Source organism: Taeniopygia guttata, chromosome 36, assembly GCF_048771995.1.
Source record: "Taeniopygia guttata chromosome 36, bTaeGut7.mat, whole genome shotgun sequence".
Lineage (NCBI taxonomy): Eukaryota > Metazoa > Chordata > Aves > Passeriformes > Estrildidae > Taeniopygia > Taeniopygia guttata.
In genome coordinates, this window is record NC_133061.1 from 3672246 (window position 1) to 3689339 (window position 17094).

General features: G+C 52.5%; 3 protein-coding genes across 3 annotated transcripts in view; 1 reads left to right on the forward strand and 2 right to left on the reverse strand.

Annotated features, from left to right (window-relative positions):
- Positions 1-17094, reverse strand: part of LOC140681480 (uncharacterized) — a 1248316-nt gene that overhangs the window by 1048065 nt on the left and 183157 nt on the right. Inside the window, 1 exon segment of the mRNA XM_072921322.1 lies at positions 15289-15715. Within this exon segment, the coding sequence (XP_072777423.1) occupies positions 15289-15715 (427 nt within the window).
- LOC140681481 (uncharacterized) overlaps positions 1-17094 on the forward strand; it is a 101266-nt gene that overhangs the window by 35979 nt on the left and 48193 nt on the right. The window lies entirely within an intron of this gene.
- On the reverse strand, positions 3924-4511 carry LOC140681455 (olfactory receptor 14J1-like). The gene has a single exon (XM_072921286.1). It carries the CDS (start codon positions 4509-4511, stop codon positions 3924-3926), a length of 588 nt encoding a protein of 195 aa, XP_072777387.1.

Consider the following 17094-nt stretch of genomic DNA (forward strand, 5'->3'; position numbering starts at 1 on the left):
AAGCATGATGATATGATCACGCCGCAGCAACAAGCCACGCAGATGCAGGCTGAGGAGGTCAGGGCGACCACTCAGGCTGCCAGGGAGGCTATCCGCGCAGCCTCTCGAGTCGTGGCTAAGCCGGCGCCGTGGTCCACCGTGAGGCAGGCAGAGAGCGAAAGCTTCACGCAGTTCGTGGATCGCCTGCAGGCAGCGATAGACTCCTCCACCCTGCCGGCAGAGGCAAAGGGCCCCGTGGTAGCCGACTGCCTGCGCCAGCAGTGCAACTCTGTCACCAAGGATATCTTACGTTCCCTGCCAGCCGGAGCCAGCCTGGCTGACATGATCAGACGTGTAGTAAGGGAAGAGCACCTGACGTCCATTCAGGCGGCCGTCCACACCCTGACCAGTGCCATGGCATGCTTCAAGTGTGGTGAGGCAGGTCACATCACAGTGAGCTGCCCCCAGCCGGCACGGCAGCCCGCCACGGCGCCTCCACCCCAAACACGCCCGCGGGGATCCTGTTAAAGCTGCGGGAGGAAAGGGCAACTGCCACACACTCACTGCTGCCAATAAAACTTACCTTCAGAACGAAACTAACGGAAAAGCTGTGAGTTTTGTTTGCAGGACACGCTTGTGGACCGTCCCCGTGACGCATACACCCCTGCTCTGGAGAGAGATAACGGACCACCAAACCGCCAGACAAAACCCGAGAGTCCCACGCCGGTGAGACCCAGACATGCACAGTGTCTCTGTGCGATTTTGCTGTTGGGGCTTGTGGCCGGGGGACAAGCCGACCCAGGCCACTACCCTCACCAGCCATTTAGGTGGGTCATGCAACATCTTTCAAGTGACAAGGTGTTCAAAGAGGTCACCACAGCGAACACCCCATCCTTCGTGTTCCACATAGCCAACCTGTTTAAAAGCTACCTTTCTAACCCTAAGCGAAACCAAACCGAACCTGACTAACTCCTGTTGGCTTTGCTATGATGTTAAACCCCCTTTCTACGAAGGCATTGCTTTAGACACCCCCTTCAGTTACTCCACAGCCACTGCCTCCCACCAGTGCAGATGGGACACTCCCCGCAGAGGAATCACCCTGAGTCAAATCACAGGACAGGGCAGATGCTTTGGCAATGTAACTTTAGCAAAGCAGAAAGGCAACTTCTGCACTAAAGTTGTCAAGCCCAACAGAAAAACCAATAAGTTGGTGGTCCCATCTGCATCTGGGATGTGGGTTTGCCAGCGATCCGGAGTGAGTCCTTGTGTGTTCCTTGCCAAATTTAATGACTCTGTCGACTTCTGTGTCCAAGTTCTGATTGTTCCTAGGGTCCTGTACCACTCAGACGAAGAGATATACCACCTTCTCGAGGAACCTGACAGACTCCACAAAAGGGAAATAATCACAGGTATAACTATCGCAATGCTGGGAGCAGCTGGCACAGCCACGGGTGTCTCAGCCATCGCAACCCAACAGCACGGACTCTCTCAGCTGCAAATGACCATCGACAAAGACCTGCAGAGGATCGAGAAATCCATCTCCTATCTAGAGAAATCAGTCTCTTCGCTTTCAGAAGTGGTTTTACAAAATAGGCGAGGATTGGACCTCTTGTTCATGCAACAAGGAGGACTGTGTGCAGCCTTGAAAGAGGAGTGCTGCTTTTATGCAGATCATACGGGAGTTGTTAAAGACTCCATGGCAGAACTCCGAGATAGACTGGCTCAGAGAAAGAGAGACAGGGAAACCCAACAGAGCTGGTTTGAATCCTGGTTCAATCAATCACCTTGGCTCACCACTTTAATTTCTGCCCTGGTAAGTCCACTGGCAATACTGCTTTTAGCTGTTACCATAGGACCATGCCTGCTGAACAAACTAGTCTCGTTTGTTCAGGCCCGTCTAGAGCGGATGAACATTCTGTTCATAGGCCAGCAACAAATACTGTAAACCAAAAACTGCAAACACAGTCAGTCGCAAAAGCCTTCGAGACTCGCCTAGCGAAAATTACTCAGGTTTACCAAACCAACCTTTCCTCAACAAGTTACAAGTTTGTACCTCACTCCAGTGCCTATATCTACGACTACCTCATTTTATATATGATAAGGGGAGGGGAGATGTGGTAGATAGGGACAGGCGGACGGAAGATCTCGGGATGTGACGGAAGGAGAGACCCTTCCCCCTTCTCCCTGCTTCACGTTATCTATTAACCCCAAAGCATGTAACCACACCTAACCCAGTAGTTTTCCACTCCCGACTAACCTAGAGACCCTACCAACCCCCCCCTGACGTAGCAAAGTCCCCCAAGACTATTTAAACCCATGAGATAAGATAATAAAGGCTTTTGACCGTCCACCACATTGGTGTCAGCGTGTGTTGTTAGCCCGAGTAGCCCGGGCGAGGCCGGGCTGCCGTGCTGTCTTCTTGCAACCAGGTCACCGTTGTCTCTCATAAAGGCAACACTCTCCAGTGGCACGCAGTGGAATGGTCTGGGTGACAAGGCGGTATTAGGGCATTGGTTGGACTTGGTGATCCCAAAGGTCTTTTCCAGCCTTTTTGATTCTGTCATTCTGTGATGATTGGGACACTCTGGGGCCATTGTGACACTGCAGGGCCTCGTGGAACTAAGAGGACCATGGTGACACTGTGCAGCCCCATAGAACCAGGGCTCCCTTGTGGTGCTCTGGGGCCCAATGGAACCGGGGAGTCCCCGTGACACTGGGTCCTGGTGGAACCACAGAGGCCATGGTGACACTGCAGGGCCTCGTGTAACCGAGGGGTTTCACCATTGTGACACTGCGAAACCAAGGAGAGCATTGGGAGAGTCCAGGGCCCAGGGGAACCAAGGGGCCCTTCTGACACTGCGGGGCCTCATGGAACCAAGGGGACATTGTGACACTGCAGGACCTTGTGTAACCAAGGGGCCACTGTGACACTCAGGGGCCTCCAGGAATCTGGAAGGCCCTTGTGACACTGTGTGGCCTCGTGGAAACAAGGAGTCCATTGTGATACTGAGGGGACTTGTGGAGCCACAGAGAGCATTGTGACAGTGTGGGACCTCATGTAACCATGGGGCCTTTGTGACATCCTGGGGCCCCATGGAACCGAGGGGCCACTGTGAAACTGCAGCACCAACGACAACATTGTGACACTGTGAAGCCCCATGGAACCAAGGAGTCCATTGTCACATTTTGGGACCCCATGGAACCAAGGAGACCAGTGTGACAGTGCAGGGCCTGGTGTAACCAAAGGGACATTGTGACACTGAGGGGCCCCTTGGAACCAAGGACATCTTTGCAGATGACACCGAGCTGGATATGGGTGTTGATCTGCTGGAGGGTAGGAGGGCTCTGCACAGGGCCCTGGACAGGCTGGATCCAGGGACCAAACCCAACAAGGTGAGGTTTAACAAGTCCAAGTGCCGGGTCCTGCACTTTGACCACAACAACCCCTGCAGCGCTACAGGCTGGGGACAGAGGGGCTGGACAGCAGCCAGGCAGAAAGGGACCTGCAGGGACCGATGGACAGCAGGCTGGACATGAGCCAGCCGTGTGCCCAGGTGGCCAAGAAGGCCAATGGCTCCTGGCCTGGATCAGGGATGGTGTGGCCAGCAGGAGCAGAGCTGCTGTGCCAGCACTGATCTGCCCCCAGCTCTGCACACAGACATTGTTGCTGCAGCTCCAGAGAAGGCAGCAAAAGGGCATCTCTGCAGAAAACTCTGTTGGGAGATCCTTGAGTTCCTATAAATCCACTGAGAGCACAGCCCCTTATTTGCACAGTCTGTGGCCAGAGGGAGAGAAGCAAAATGAGAAATGGCACAAAGAAAGGCTTTCCTCTGTGGACAAGATTAAGAAAGTAAAACAAAGAAAAAGAAACTCCAAAATGAAACCAACAAGAAATATCAAAGAAGACTTTTATTGCAAGTAATTTGCAGAAACTGGCCAGCAGGTTAATGTTCCTGAAAGCAACCAGTCATCAGTCTCCACACTGCAACCTTGAGCTCCTGGTTCCTCAGGCTGTAGATGAGGGGGTTCAGGGCTGGAGGCACCACCGAGTACAGAACTGACAGGGCCAAATCCAGGGATGGGGAGGAGATGGAGGGAGGCTTCAGGTAGGTAAATGCAACAGTGCTAATAAACAGAGAGACCACAGCCAGGTGAGGGAGGCAGGTGGAAAAGGCTTTGTGCCGTCCCTGCTCAGAGGGAATCCTCAGCACGGCCCTGAAGATCTGCACATAGGAGAAAACAATGAACACAAAACAACAAAATGCTAAAAATATAGAAAACACAAGAAACCCAAGTTCCCTGAGATAGGATTTGGAGCAGGAGAGTTTGAGGATCTGGGAGATATCACAGAAGAACTGGCCCAGGGCATTGCCATGGCACAGGGGCAGGGAAAATGTATTGGCTGTGTGCAGCAGAGCATTGAGAAAGGCACTGGCCCAGGCAGCTGCTGCCATGTGGGCACAAGCTCTGCTGCCCAGGAGGGTCCCGTAGTGCAGGGGTTTGCAGATGGACACGTAGCGGTCGTAGCACATGACAGTCAGGAGGAAATACTCTGCTGAGATGAAAAAGACAAAAAAAAAAGCTGTGCAACACATCCTGTGTAGGAGATGTTCCTGGTGTCCCAGAGGGAATTGTGCATGGCTTTGGGGACAGTGGTGCAGATGGAGCCCAGGTCGCTGAGGGCCAGGTTGAGCAGGAAGAAGAACATGGGCGTGTGCAGGTGGTGGCCGCAGGCTACGGCGCTGATGATGAGGCCGTTGCCCAGGAGGGCAGCCAGGGAGATGCCCAGGAAGAGGCAGAAGTGCAGGAGCTGCAGCTGCCGCGTGTCTGCCAGTGCCAGCAGGAGGAAGTGGCTGATGGAGCTGCTGTTGGACATTTGCTGTGGCTGCACATGGGCACCTGGTCATGGAGAAAGGACAGGGACAAGTCAGGAGAGGCTGCTTGGAGCCAGACTTGGGCCATTCCCTGCAGCCTGTCCTGGTGAGACTCACCCACCCTTGTTCCTGCTCTGGGAAAACCTTCACCCAGGTCCCTGCCTGAGCTCCAGTTGTGCTGGCTGAGTGTGCCAGGAGCAGCCAGACCTGAGCGTGGGGGCTCTTGAGGAGCCATCCCTGCCCCAATGCCCTGGGTTTGTGGCCCTGTGGCAGAGGGACAAGCCTGGATATTTAGGAGCTGGGCTCTGCAAAGGTGATACTGCTGCTGTCCAGGGATGAGGAGGGGCTGAAGGCCCTTTGGGAGGCTCCCAGCAGAGAGACTGACCACCCAAAGTCACAGTTCTGGAGTCTCTGTAAATGTTCAAACATTTCTTTGATGATCCTTTCAATTCAGAATGTTCTGTTATTCTGGGATTACAATTCCTGTTCTGCTTCTCTCATCCCCCTGTTGTCTATAATGAAAGGAGAGAAAAACCCTTGCAACAGTGTTAGAATAGTAAAGTAAAAAGCAGACCTTTATTGGAAGCTTCCAGGTGTCCCAGTGGGAATGGGGCACACTCAGCCCCTGATTTCAACAGTTCATTAAGATTGATTAAGTAGGATATTTAACAGGAACATCCAATAGGAGATTCAGTTGCCCCAGTTACACACCCCTGACTCAACCCAGTGGAGTAGGTCCAAGGGCTTCTTTGCCCCAGGTTTTCTTATCACTGCTCACATTTAAAAACCAAAATGGTCTTCTTGTGGGTTCTTTCCCTGATAATAAGACTATATAGCATTTAAAAAATGTGTTTAGACAGGTTATTGTTCTAAAATCTAAGAGAAAAGTAAGGAAACATATTAGAGTTAATTAAGGATTAAAATTACATTAAGTATATAATAGTAGTTAAGTAGAGTTCATTAAGAATTTAATAGAGTTAGGTAAGGATTATAAATTTATAATTACATAATAGTAATTTATGGACCTACGGATATATGAAAAATGTATAAAAAGCAAAATTCTTCATGTCATCACCCCAACTTTCCCATCCAGCTCCAAGCAGGAAATTGAAAACAATCTCAGGAAAGCTCCTGACCTTTACAGCAATCCCAGGCTTACCTTCTTTGGGAAGTGCCCTCCGGAGCTGTGCCCAGGCTGGTCTGGAGCTGGGAGCAGCCCTGCCCCACCCAGCCCCTCTCAGCAGCAGCACCTGCCCTGCTCAGGGTGGCTCCTTCCCCCCACAGCTCCTGGCCAGCGCTGGGAGCAGCTCCAGGGCCGGCTGAGAGCTGTCCCTGGCAGGCAGCAGAGTCCTGGCCCAGCACAGCGCCCTGGGCTGCAGGACCCTGCTCTGCAGGACAGCCCTGGGCACCCCTGGCTGCTCTGCACAGGAGATGAGCAGAGAATGCACTCACAGGGGCTGTGGGCATTGGGATGTTCCAACTTTAGGAGATCACTCCAGGAGCTGCAGCTGCATTGTCCTGCAGCCAGAGGTTCCTGTGCCAAGGGCTGGCAGTGATTCTGCCCCAGGCACTTCTCAGCCCCTTCCCAGCCCTGACTGATTGAAGCTCTCTGTGCCTCTGTGCTGTGCCTGGGCTGGCTGCAGGCAGTGCCCCAGCCCTGCTGGGCTGGGAGAAGAGCTGCTCAGCAAGAGAAATGTGCTTTTGAAGCTCTGCTTGGTTACCAGGATCACCCTCTGTGCCAGGAGCCCGGCCCAGCTCAGCAGCACAGACACAGCACAAGGACTTTAATGACCCTCTGGGGCTTTGTGCTCAGGCCCTGAACATCAGGCCCTGAGAGGGAGCTGCAGAAACCTCTCCAGAACTCCAAGTCAGAATCCAACTCCAAAGTTTCTTGGACTTTTAATGGGTCCCACTGAGGGACACAACTGAGAAAGTGTCCCCAGGCCCCAGGCAGAGCAGAGAACTGGAGGCACTGATGACAGGTGGGGACAAAGAGAAGCCAAGTCTTGGTGCCCTGGGGCACAGCAGGGTCTGTGCCACCAAGGGCTGTGAGGAGACACCTTGTCCTGAGGCCCTGGGGCCTCCTGGCACAGCCCCAGCCAGGCTGGGCACTGTCACCCCCTGGTCCTGCCCTCAGTAGACCCCCCCAGCCCACATCCCAGTGGCCTCAAGGATCTGCTGGAAGGAGTCCCTGGGGAGCCTTGGTCAGGAATGGCCCTGGGGGCTCCTTCATGCTCCCAGGGACTGCAGGTTCTTCAAAGGACTTTGGCTTTTGCTTTTGCCTTGGAGTCTCTGAGAGATTTGTGCAATCCTGGCCTCCAATTATCTGCTGTAATTAGTCCCTGGAGAGACTTTGTCAGGAACAACACTCAGTGGGGCTCATTAATGCTTTGAGATACTCAAAGTTTTTAAGGTACTTTGGATTCTCCTTTCCACACTGAGTGTATCTGAGAGGTTTTTGTGCCATCCTGGCCTCCAGTTCTCTCCTCCAAGAAGTCCATGAGGACCCTGTGTTGGGGATGGACCTCAGTGGGTCCCATTAATGCCTTGAGACACTTTGGGTATTTTTCGTTTGACTTTGACTCTTGAAAAGGTTTGTGCAATCTCCTCTCAGGCCCTGAGGTTCCAGGGCTCAGCTCCAAATGCACCACGGGGCTCATTAGGATCAACAAGTCCTGACAAACCATGGCTCTGCCTTGATTTCCCTCTGCTCTCGTGCAGTTCATCAGGAAGTTTCTGTAGTGGTTTTGGTTCATCAATTTGAGATTTCTCAGCCAATGCATTAATTAGTGTGGTGGGTTCAGTGTTGCTTAATTACCAGTGTACTCACTAGAATACGCTTACTCATTTAATGCTCTGAGATATGATTAGGAGAAAGGCAAAGTAGGCTCAGAACTTTAAAAGAAAAGTTTTGTTAAGAAAAGTTTATTAATGGTAACTAAAAGGAGGAGTAATAAGAATCAGAACAAAACTTTCAGAACACTTCCCCTCTCCATACAAACTGACAATGTAAAGAGACCAAACGTAAAACTTTCTGTCAGCTAACAGGGAGAAAAGTTCCTCTTGTTAATGTTTGGAGACTTATCCATAATAAAGAAGTTATATCATGGTTTTTCACTTCCACAAATAGCAGTTGCCCATAAAAATCTGGAATTGCCAAGTCCCTCCCATTTTTTCACAGCTTTTCCCACAGCTGTTTTTATGGGCCATGTCAACTTATTGGGTATTAGTTTCAAGATGAGCTGTTTAAGAGCAAAGGTTCACTTCACGTATTTCTGAAATCATCTTCATCTCTGGGAACAGATGTGTTCTCTCCCTGAGGGCTCAGGGCCTCATCAGTCTTTCTTTTCAAACTTCTCATGGGATCACAGCTATTGCAATATTTGCTTGCTTTAGCATGGAGGCCTTTGCTGAACAAGTCATCTCCCCATTCTTTTCAAAGCGTTATAGGGAAAAAGAGAGTCTGATGTATCAATGACATCCTTCTCCATAGCTTTACCAGAGGATGTCAGCCCCAAGATCAAGGGGGCATCTCCTCATCCCTCCCATCTGGGACTCAACTTCCTCTTCACTGACCTCAGTGGGTTCATGTTGCTCCTCTGTGTGCCTGCCCTGTGTCCTTTTCTCTCACTGGAGGGAGGATGGCAGCACTGGCAGAGTCAATATCTGCCCGGGGCTGCAGATGGTTCCGTGAGCCCGGCCGGGCTCGGTCCTTGCGGCTGGAGCTGTTTTCCCATGGAGGTTTCTGCAGCGGCTGCGCTGGGGCTGTGTCAGGCTGGGCCGCGCTGGGGCAGGGCCAGGATCTCAGCAGCCAGGCCAGAGCCCAGCAGCAGCACGGCCGGGGCCGCTGGCTTCTCCTCCCCTGCCCGCTGGCTGCGGGCGAAGCCCAAGGGCGGCAGAGCCTCGGCCGAGCCGGCCCGGCCCGGGGCTGCTCCTGGGGCCCAGCGGATCCCGGCTGGGCCCGGGCTGGCGGCGGGGCAGGGCTCGGCAGCGGCCAGATGTCAGCACCCGCAGCCACGGCCCGGCCTCGGCCCCGCGGCCTCCCCTGCCCTGCCCGGCAGGGGCGTGGGCAGTTTGCTTAGTGGTTTAACAGAATGTCAGCTCTCAAAGCTAATTACTGATTGGTTTTTTGTCAAAGAAGAAACTTCTAGAAGCTTCTGTCAGGACATCACTTCCATGATTGAAAACCACCACAACAGCACAAAGCACAGAGCTCCTTTTTTCATATGTAGTGGTCATGTGCCTGAGGCCTCAAAATCCCACCTTGGGAGATCTCTGGGCTCTCTCCAAGGTATTTTCAAATGAAAACATTCAGCTCATAGTCTAAGAAAATCACCAGAGGACAGGACCAGCCTGACTTATCTGTCCTGGCTACTTTTGTCTGGGAGCAATCCTTGGATATATAGAATTTGGGAGGCCAAACTAATTTTCGCCATGGACCCTGGACCAGAAGGCATGTTCTTTTCCAGAGGAAGGAAGGAAGAGAGCCCCAGTGATTCAGGGGCAGATGAGAGGTGACCACAAGAGGCAAAGGCCAGCTAGAGCTGGCAGTATTTTTCTGGGAGATACCCTTGCATATAGGAAATATTTTAGGGAGGATACCAGTTTTGACAATGGGCATCTGAAAAGATGGATGGTTCTTTCCCATAGCAAGGAAAGCACATAGCCCCAGTGCTCCAGGAGCTGATGAGAGGCAGCCCTTGGGAGGCCAAACCAGCCAGACCTGTTCCATGTTCCCTCGGTTCCATGGGGCCCCACAGTGTCCCAATGGTCCCTTGCTTCCAGGAGGCCCTGAGGTGTCACAATGCCCCCTTGGTGACACCAGGCCCTGAAGGGTCCCAATGGTCTCCATGGTTCCATCAGGCCCCACAGAGTCATAATGGTCTCTGGGTCCATGAAGCCCCGCGGTGTCACCATGGCCCCTTGGTTCCATGGGCTCCAGTGGTGCCACAATGATCCCCTTGGTTCCATGAGGTGCCCACAGTGTCACAGTGATCTCCATGGGAAGGGAAGAACCGAGCTTCAGTGTGGCAGGGGGCAGCCAGAGTTGATGGTACTGGCAGATTTTGTCTGGGAGCAACCGTTGGATACAGGGAATTTTAGAGGTGGAATCCCAATTTGAGACATGGACACCCGGAGTTGAATGATGGTTTTTTTTCCAAAGGAAGGAAAGCACAGAACACCGGTGTTTGAGGGGCAGATGAAAGGCGGCCATCAGAGGTCTAGGCCAACCAGACCTCTTTGCCCTGGTAGCTTTTGTCTGAAAACAACCCTTGGATATAGGGAATTTGGGAGGTGGAACCCCAATTTTGGCTATTTCTGTGTAGATAAGAAGGAGAGTTCTTTTCCATAGGAAGGAAAGCACAGAGACCATGTGTTTCAAAGGCAGAAGAAGAAAGAGGTGGCTCCTGGAAGGCTCAGCCAACCAGACCTGTTCTTCCTGGCATGTTTTGTAATGGAGGAATTTTTGGATACATGGAATTTGGGAGGAGGAATCTCAGTTTTGACCACGGTCACCTTGAGAAGGACAACTATTTACATTGGAAGGAAATCACCAAGCCCCAGTGTTTCAAAAGCAGATGAGATGCATCTCTCAAGAGGCCAAGGGCAGCCAGACCTGTCTGTCCTGGCAGCTTTCACTTGGGAGCATTCCTTGGATGTACGGAGTTTTGGAGGAGGAATCCCAATTTGGCCCTGGTTCCCTGGAGGAGAAGAACAGTTCTCTCCCATAGGAAGGAAAGCCCAGAGCCCCAGTGCTTCAGGGGCAGATGAGAAGCAGCCCTCAACATGCCAAAGTGGTCAGGTGGTCCCCAGGAGGCCCAGCCGGCCAGACCTGTTCCATGTTCCCTTAGTTCCATGGGACCCCACAGTGTCACAAGGATCTCCTTGGTTCCATGAGGCCCTGGAGTGTCACAATGTTCCCCTTGCTTCTGCAGTGTCACAATGGCCCCGTGCTTCCATGAGGCCTTGCAATGTCACAATGGCTTCGTGGTTCCACAGAGCCCTGATGTGTCACAATGGCCCCTGGGCTCCGTGTGCCCTCGCTGTGTCACAGCGGCTCCTCTGTGACACTGCGGCTGCACAAGGTCACCATGGACCCTTGGTTCCTTGGGGCCTCTGAGTTTCACATTGGTCTCCTTGATTCCATGAGGCAGCAGAGTGTCACAATGGCCCCTTGGTTCCATGAGGTTCCGTAGTGTCACCGTGGTGTCCTTGGACCTGCATTGTCACAACTGACCTGTGGTAATCACATATCCTCTGAGCAGAGAGAGAGATCTCCCAGGAATTTCCTGAGAAGCTGTGAGAAGCTGTGAGAAAGCTCAGAGAAAAGAACAAGAAACAATTCTTATCTTCACCTGCTGCACCTGTTGTTGTGCACATGTGGAATGTGTTATGGAGATTTGTTTATCAAAGGGTGATTTCTAAATTGGCCAATGGTGATGGTGTTTGGATTTCAATTAACCAGTCTGGTCTGTCTGTATCAGACTGTCTGCAAGAGCGATGAGTGTTTCTTAGCAGTATAGTATAGGATAATGTAATAAAGTGATTGATCCGCCTTCTGGAATCATGGAGTCAGTGCTAATTATTACAGGCTGGGGACGCCCTGCTACGATAGTTATCTTAGTCAATCTTCCCTTACCTCTGACTGCTGAACAGAATAGGCTTAACAGGCATAGCAGGAACACCAACCACTGTAGACCCAAAGAGCTGGCTGAGGAGTTGGGGGAAAACTTCCCCTGGTGTCATTTCCTCACAGTAGGTACCATTATTAAAGTAATTCCAAACACATACAGTTAGCATGTGGTAGCCTCAAATCCATGTGCCCACCATCCAGTGGAAATTAAAAATCCATAAATCCCTCACCATATTAACCCATCAAACAAATTGATTATCAGCCAGATTTGCCATAGTTATAGGATGGGAAAAATGGAGCCACAACCATGTGCCACCCAAACCAGGGTAAGCTAGACCACATGGTGACACCGAACAAGGTTTCTATATCCAGTGCAACAAAAAAAAATTATGCTACTCAAGAATTGTTATTCTTATTTCAGCCTGTTTCTCTCAATGCCCTCAGGCTGCACATCGGGTGCCAAAACTGGTCTTGGTTTACAAGACAGGTGTCTGCTAGGGAAGGCAGCAAAAAGCCTCCTGTGGAATGGAGAATGTAAACCCCCTCCCTCCAAATTATTAGAATCATGAAATCAAGGGGCTCTCAGGCAGGCAAAGATATGGGAATAGGAATGTCAGCTCTTTCCTAGTGTGTATAACAAAGCAAACAAGCAGCAGCAGCTGCGGCACGAACAGCAAACAGAGCAGAGCCCAGTCCCGGCCTTTGGGCCGTGGCGCTTTCCCTGCGGTGCAGTTCCGGGCACAGCCAGCAGGGGCGCTGTGGCTCCCGGGGCAGGGCAGGTGCGCTGACCCCCACGCGGCTGCAGGGGGCGCTCCGGCCGGGCTCGGCAGCGCGGGGCCATGGCGGCTTTGTCCGAAGGGGGAAGGGCTGGAGAGAGGCTTTGCTTCACAAACCCCGGGGCAGCCGGCTCCGGTGCCCCAGCAGGACTCTCAGAAAGCAGTCAGCTCGGTGCCCCAGCAGGACTGGCAAAAAGCAGTCAGCTGGGCTGGCAGGATGTCTCGGCAGGCAGGGGGTGAGGGGCTCCAAGCAGGGCAGGGAGAGCCCAGCTCAGGATCCTGGGCACCAGAGCAGACAGGGATAGGTCTCTCTTTTAGTGGGGCAGGTGTAAATAAGGTCCCAGTTTAGTGGCTGTTCTCACGAGCAGAGGCTCATCCCAGGACAGAAGAAACAGCTCTGGCCCGGGCTCCGGCAGCAGCAGTGGAAACTCCCATCTCCAAGAGCAGCAGCTCCTCCCAAAATAAGGGATCAGCCGATAAACATCAGCCAATGATAATGAACAAACAGAAAGGAAAAACCCAACCCCAACACTGGTTTACAATTCCTAATGCTAAGGGAGAATTGTATAAAGTTTTAATTCCACCTTTATAATTGTTTACATACGAGCTCTTGAAATGTCAGGGGTAGGGATTGGAACCTGCTGCTCCAAGGCTCCTCTCACAAAAAGAGGCTTAGAAAGGCTGGCGGTCCTTGGGGGTATTTGGGGATCTATAGGGGCTATTGGGGGTCCTTTCTGTGCCTCCTGACCTGACAGGAGCTTCTCTAATAAACTTTGCCTAAAGCTCCCAGTCTGCCTATGACAGGAGCTCCTGTGAGTGCCTGTGACATCCCGGCTCTTTGGCAGCCTGGGGACACTTAGAAAGTCCCCATGGAACCCCTCTGAGGGCCTGTCAAAAAATCTGAACCTTAATAGGCAAACTGTCGGCTGTTAACCGAAAGGTTGGCGGTTCGAGCCCACCCAGGGATGCCATTTATGTCAGAATCTGTGGTATTTAAATGATCCCAAAATTGCAGAAATTTGCTGTCTTTGAGCCCCGCTGCCAAAGAAGACGCCATAATTAATCTGTGCTGGTTTTCAAGGTTGTTTATTCTTGCTTATCTATAACATGTTCTGTCTGACCTGCAGTAGGCCTTTCTTGCGGGGCAGCGTGCAGGGCTCTGCCCCTCAGTGGGAAGTTACAAACATTATACACCAGAAACTACCTGTGCTATATTTACAATAATGTGCCAATACCTATCACCTGTGTTGAACAATGTGTCCCCAGTCTAAACCAACAGAAAAATGCCAACATTGCAGTGAAACATGGAAGGCATGAAGAAGACGAAAAAGGACAGGACACACACGATTTCCTCTATCTTGCCTCCTTTGAACCCCTTATCTAGAATCCTAAAATTCTACTTTTGCACCCGTGTCACACTAATTATTACTCATATCAAACAGTCAGAGCTTGTAATTCATCCTGTAAGATTGAAAACTCTTTTCCATGGACAGAGATCACAGGCACTGTCTCTGGGGGCTCTGTACAGGGGGGTTCCTGACCCCTGCCAGGGTCCCAGACCTTCCAGGGCAGCCAGAGAGATGCCCTGGATTACCACAGCAAACCTCATCAGGACCCATTGCTATAGTCAGTTTCCATGGCAACCATCACCAGCCCCTGTTGCTATGGTCAGTTTCCATGGCAACCAGCACCAGCCCCCTGTTGCTATGGTCAGTTTCCATGGCAACCATCACCAGCCCCCTGTTTCTATTGTCAGTTCCCATGGCAACCTTCCCCAGCCCCTGTTGCTATGGTCAGTCCCTGGGCAGCTCCATGGAGACCCCATGCCAGGGGTGGTTGCCATGGACACCAGCTCAGGCCATCAGCCAGAGCCCGTTTCCGTGGCAACCATTGGCAATCCCATCCCCAGGGTCATGGGATCCCACAACCACAGAAGTAGCTGAGCTGGGAGGGACCCATCAGGATCCTCGAGTCCAGCTGCTGGCCCTGCACAGGACACCCCAACACTGCCAGCCTGGGCCTGGCAGCGCTGTCCAAACGCTGCTGGAGCTCAGAGAGCCCTGGAGCTGTGACCCTTCCCTGGGGAGCCTGGGCAGTGCCCCAGCAGCCTCTGGGCAAAAACCTTTCCCTGAGATCCAACCTCAGCCTGCCCCAACTCAGCTGCAGCTGCTCCCTCTACTCCTGTCCCTGGGCACCAGAGTGAAGAGGTTCCCTCAGCCCCAGCCAGGGACCCGCTCCCAAGGCTGCTGCCATGGCCACCAGGGCTGGCACCAGCTGGGATGCTCGGTTTCCACAGGCTGGGATTCAGGAATGGGATTTCCCAGTTTCCTGCTCCTGCTAAAACCCCGCTGGTGCTCGTTGCCCTCCCACCTTCCACTGAAGGAAAAAAATGGAAAGATCCCAGGCTGGGATAAGAACAGTTTACTGGGAACAGCAATGAGATAAGGAACAAACAGGAATAGAAAAAATATTGACAACAGAAGGGATAAGAAAAACTATTTACAGGGGAAATTACATCACCATCAATTCTACCTTCCTGGCCACATGTCTCCTCCTGCCTGGAAAGGACACCCTTCTCAGAGAGAGAGAGAGTCCCTTTCCTGCCCCTGGCAATGACCTGAGGTGGGAGTGAATGTAGTGACAGGGCCATGGCCAGACCCTCATGTTCTTCAGTCCCACATAAGGTCATTGGCAGGGGCAGGAGAAGGTACAGGTATCTTCCCAGCATGGATCACAGGGAACAGGGATCACCAGGGCTCTTCCCAATGTGGGTTCTTCAATGGGGGGTTAAGCTGGAGCGGTGCATGAAGCTCCTCCTGCAGTTGGGGCACTCACAGGGCTTCCGTCATCGGTGGCTCCGTTGGTGTTGGGTCAAGTCAGAGCTCCGGGTGAAGCTCTTCCCACACTGGGGACACTCGTAGGGCCTCTCCCCAGTGTGGATGCGCCGGTGGGTGACAAGGGTGGAGTTTTGCTTGAAGCCCTTCCCACAGTCAGAGCAGAGGAAGGGCCTCTCCTCGGTGTGGACCCGCTCATGCCGGAGGAGTTTTGAGCTGCTCTGAAACCTCTTCCCACATGTGGGGCACATGTAGGGCCTCTCCCCAGTGTGGATGCGCCGGTGGGTGACAAGGGTAGAGTTTTGCTTGAAGCCCTTCCCGCAGTCAGGGCAGCGGAAGGGCCTCTCATCAGTGTGAATCCGCTGATGTACAAAGAGATTGGAGCTGCTGTGAAACCTCTTCTGACACTGGGGACACTCGTAGGGCCTCTCCCCAGTGTGGATGCGTTGGTGGATGATGAGGTGGGAGCTCCAGCTGAAGCCCTTCCCACACTCCCCACACTTGTAGGGCCATTCCCCAGCGTGGATCATCTGATGTCGTTTCAGATTGTTGCTCTGCCTGAAGCTCTTCCCACACTCCAAGCACTTGTGGGGCTTCTCCCCATCGTGAATCTTCTCAGGGACCACCAGCTCTGAGCTCTGGCGGAAGCTCTGCCCACCTTCCTGACCCAGAGTGGGCCTTTCCTCCTCAGAGCACCCTGGGCTGGGTTTGCAGCCCCTCCTTGTGTGGGATCTCCGGGGCTTTTCCTCCCTGTTCGATTCCTGTGCTGTGGAGTTGCTTAAATCGGCCTCTTCCATGAGGTTGTGCTGCAGAGATTTGTCCTTCCTGGTCTCCATCATCAGCTCCTGCTCTGGGGTAGGAAGGACAAGGAGAGGATGGGATTTGCCTCCGTGCCACAAGGAAGGGTAAGGAGATCCCCCCAGTGCATCCCCATCAGCAGAGCGTCGGCAGCGGGGCTGTCCTGCAGCCGGGGGCTGTGCTGGGCCGGGAGATGGAGCAGGAGAGAGGGGGAAAGGGGCATTGACTTCCTCCTCACCTGCCTCGGTGTCCCAGGATGTCTTCCTCTTCCTCACAGCCTCCTCCTCCATTTCGTGAAGGTTTGGGTATGGGAAATTCTGTTTTGGGAGGAAAACAAGGGATGAGCACATTGAGTTTTGTACTGGTTTCAAAGCAAACCAGGGGGAGAATTTATGCCAGAATTACAATTGAAAAAGAAAATTAATATCAAGGCAATGATAGAGAAATCCTGGCTTAAACTCACAGAGTCAGGATATAACCTGACACCCCGTTGCTCAGGGTGGTGGTAGCAGTCTGATGAAATGGTGGCTGCAGTCCGGCTGGAGTGATGAACGTGATTCTGTCAAAGTGGTGATCCTGTAGAAGGGTCTGGTCTTCCTCTGAAGGTCCAGTGGTGGTTATGGAGCCCTTGTCCTCTGGGAATGCAGTAGGCAAGGTGGTCGTGGTGTTGCAAGGGTGAGATTATATCCAGGTAGGAATGCTTGGTTCCTCCCCCTGGGCGGAGCATCCCACAATGGGATGATGTAATTTTATCAGCCCTGCAGTGACACTCAATGGCCCATTAACAGAAGATGGCCCCTGGAGGGCGTTATCAGGGCTGAGCCATGGAAGAGATAAAGAACACTGCCCCACCTGTTGATAACAGTTTATGGAGATGGTGACTGAAAACACTTTTGGTTACATTTGACACTGTAACCTGAAACAGTGAGGCCATCCCTGCTCGGGGTGGGGGGTGAACACCACCCCCCTTACCCAAACTGGCTCAGGTGTAAAACCCCCACCCTGGGAAGGCCACGCACACAGGGGACAATGTCACACTTGCCCTGTCCCAGGGGAGATCTCTATCCCTGTCACTCCCTTACTTTCTCTCAATTTTATCTTTCTTTCCATGTCTCTCTCTACCTCACATTTACTGTTCAATAAAATCCACCTTGGATTTGGTCTCGTTAGTACCTTAAATGGGGCAGAGGCATCTCTCT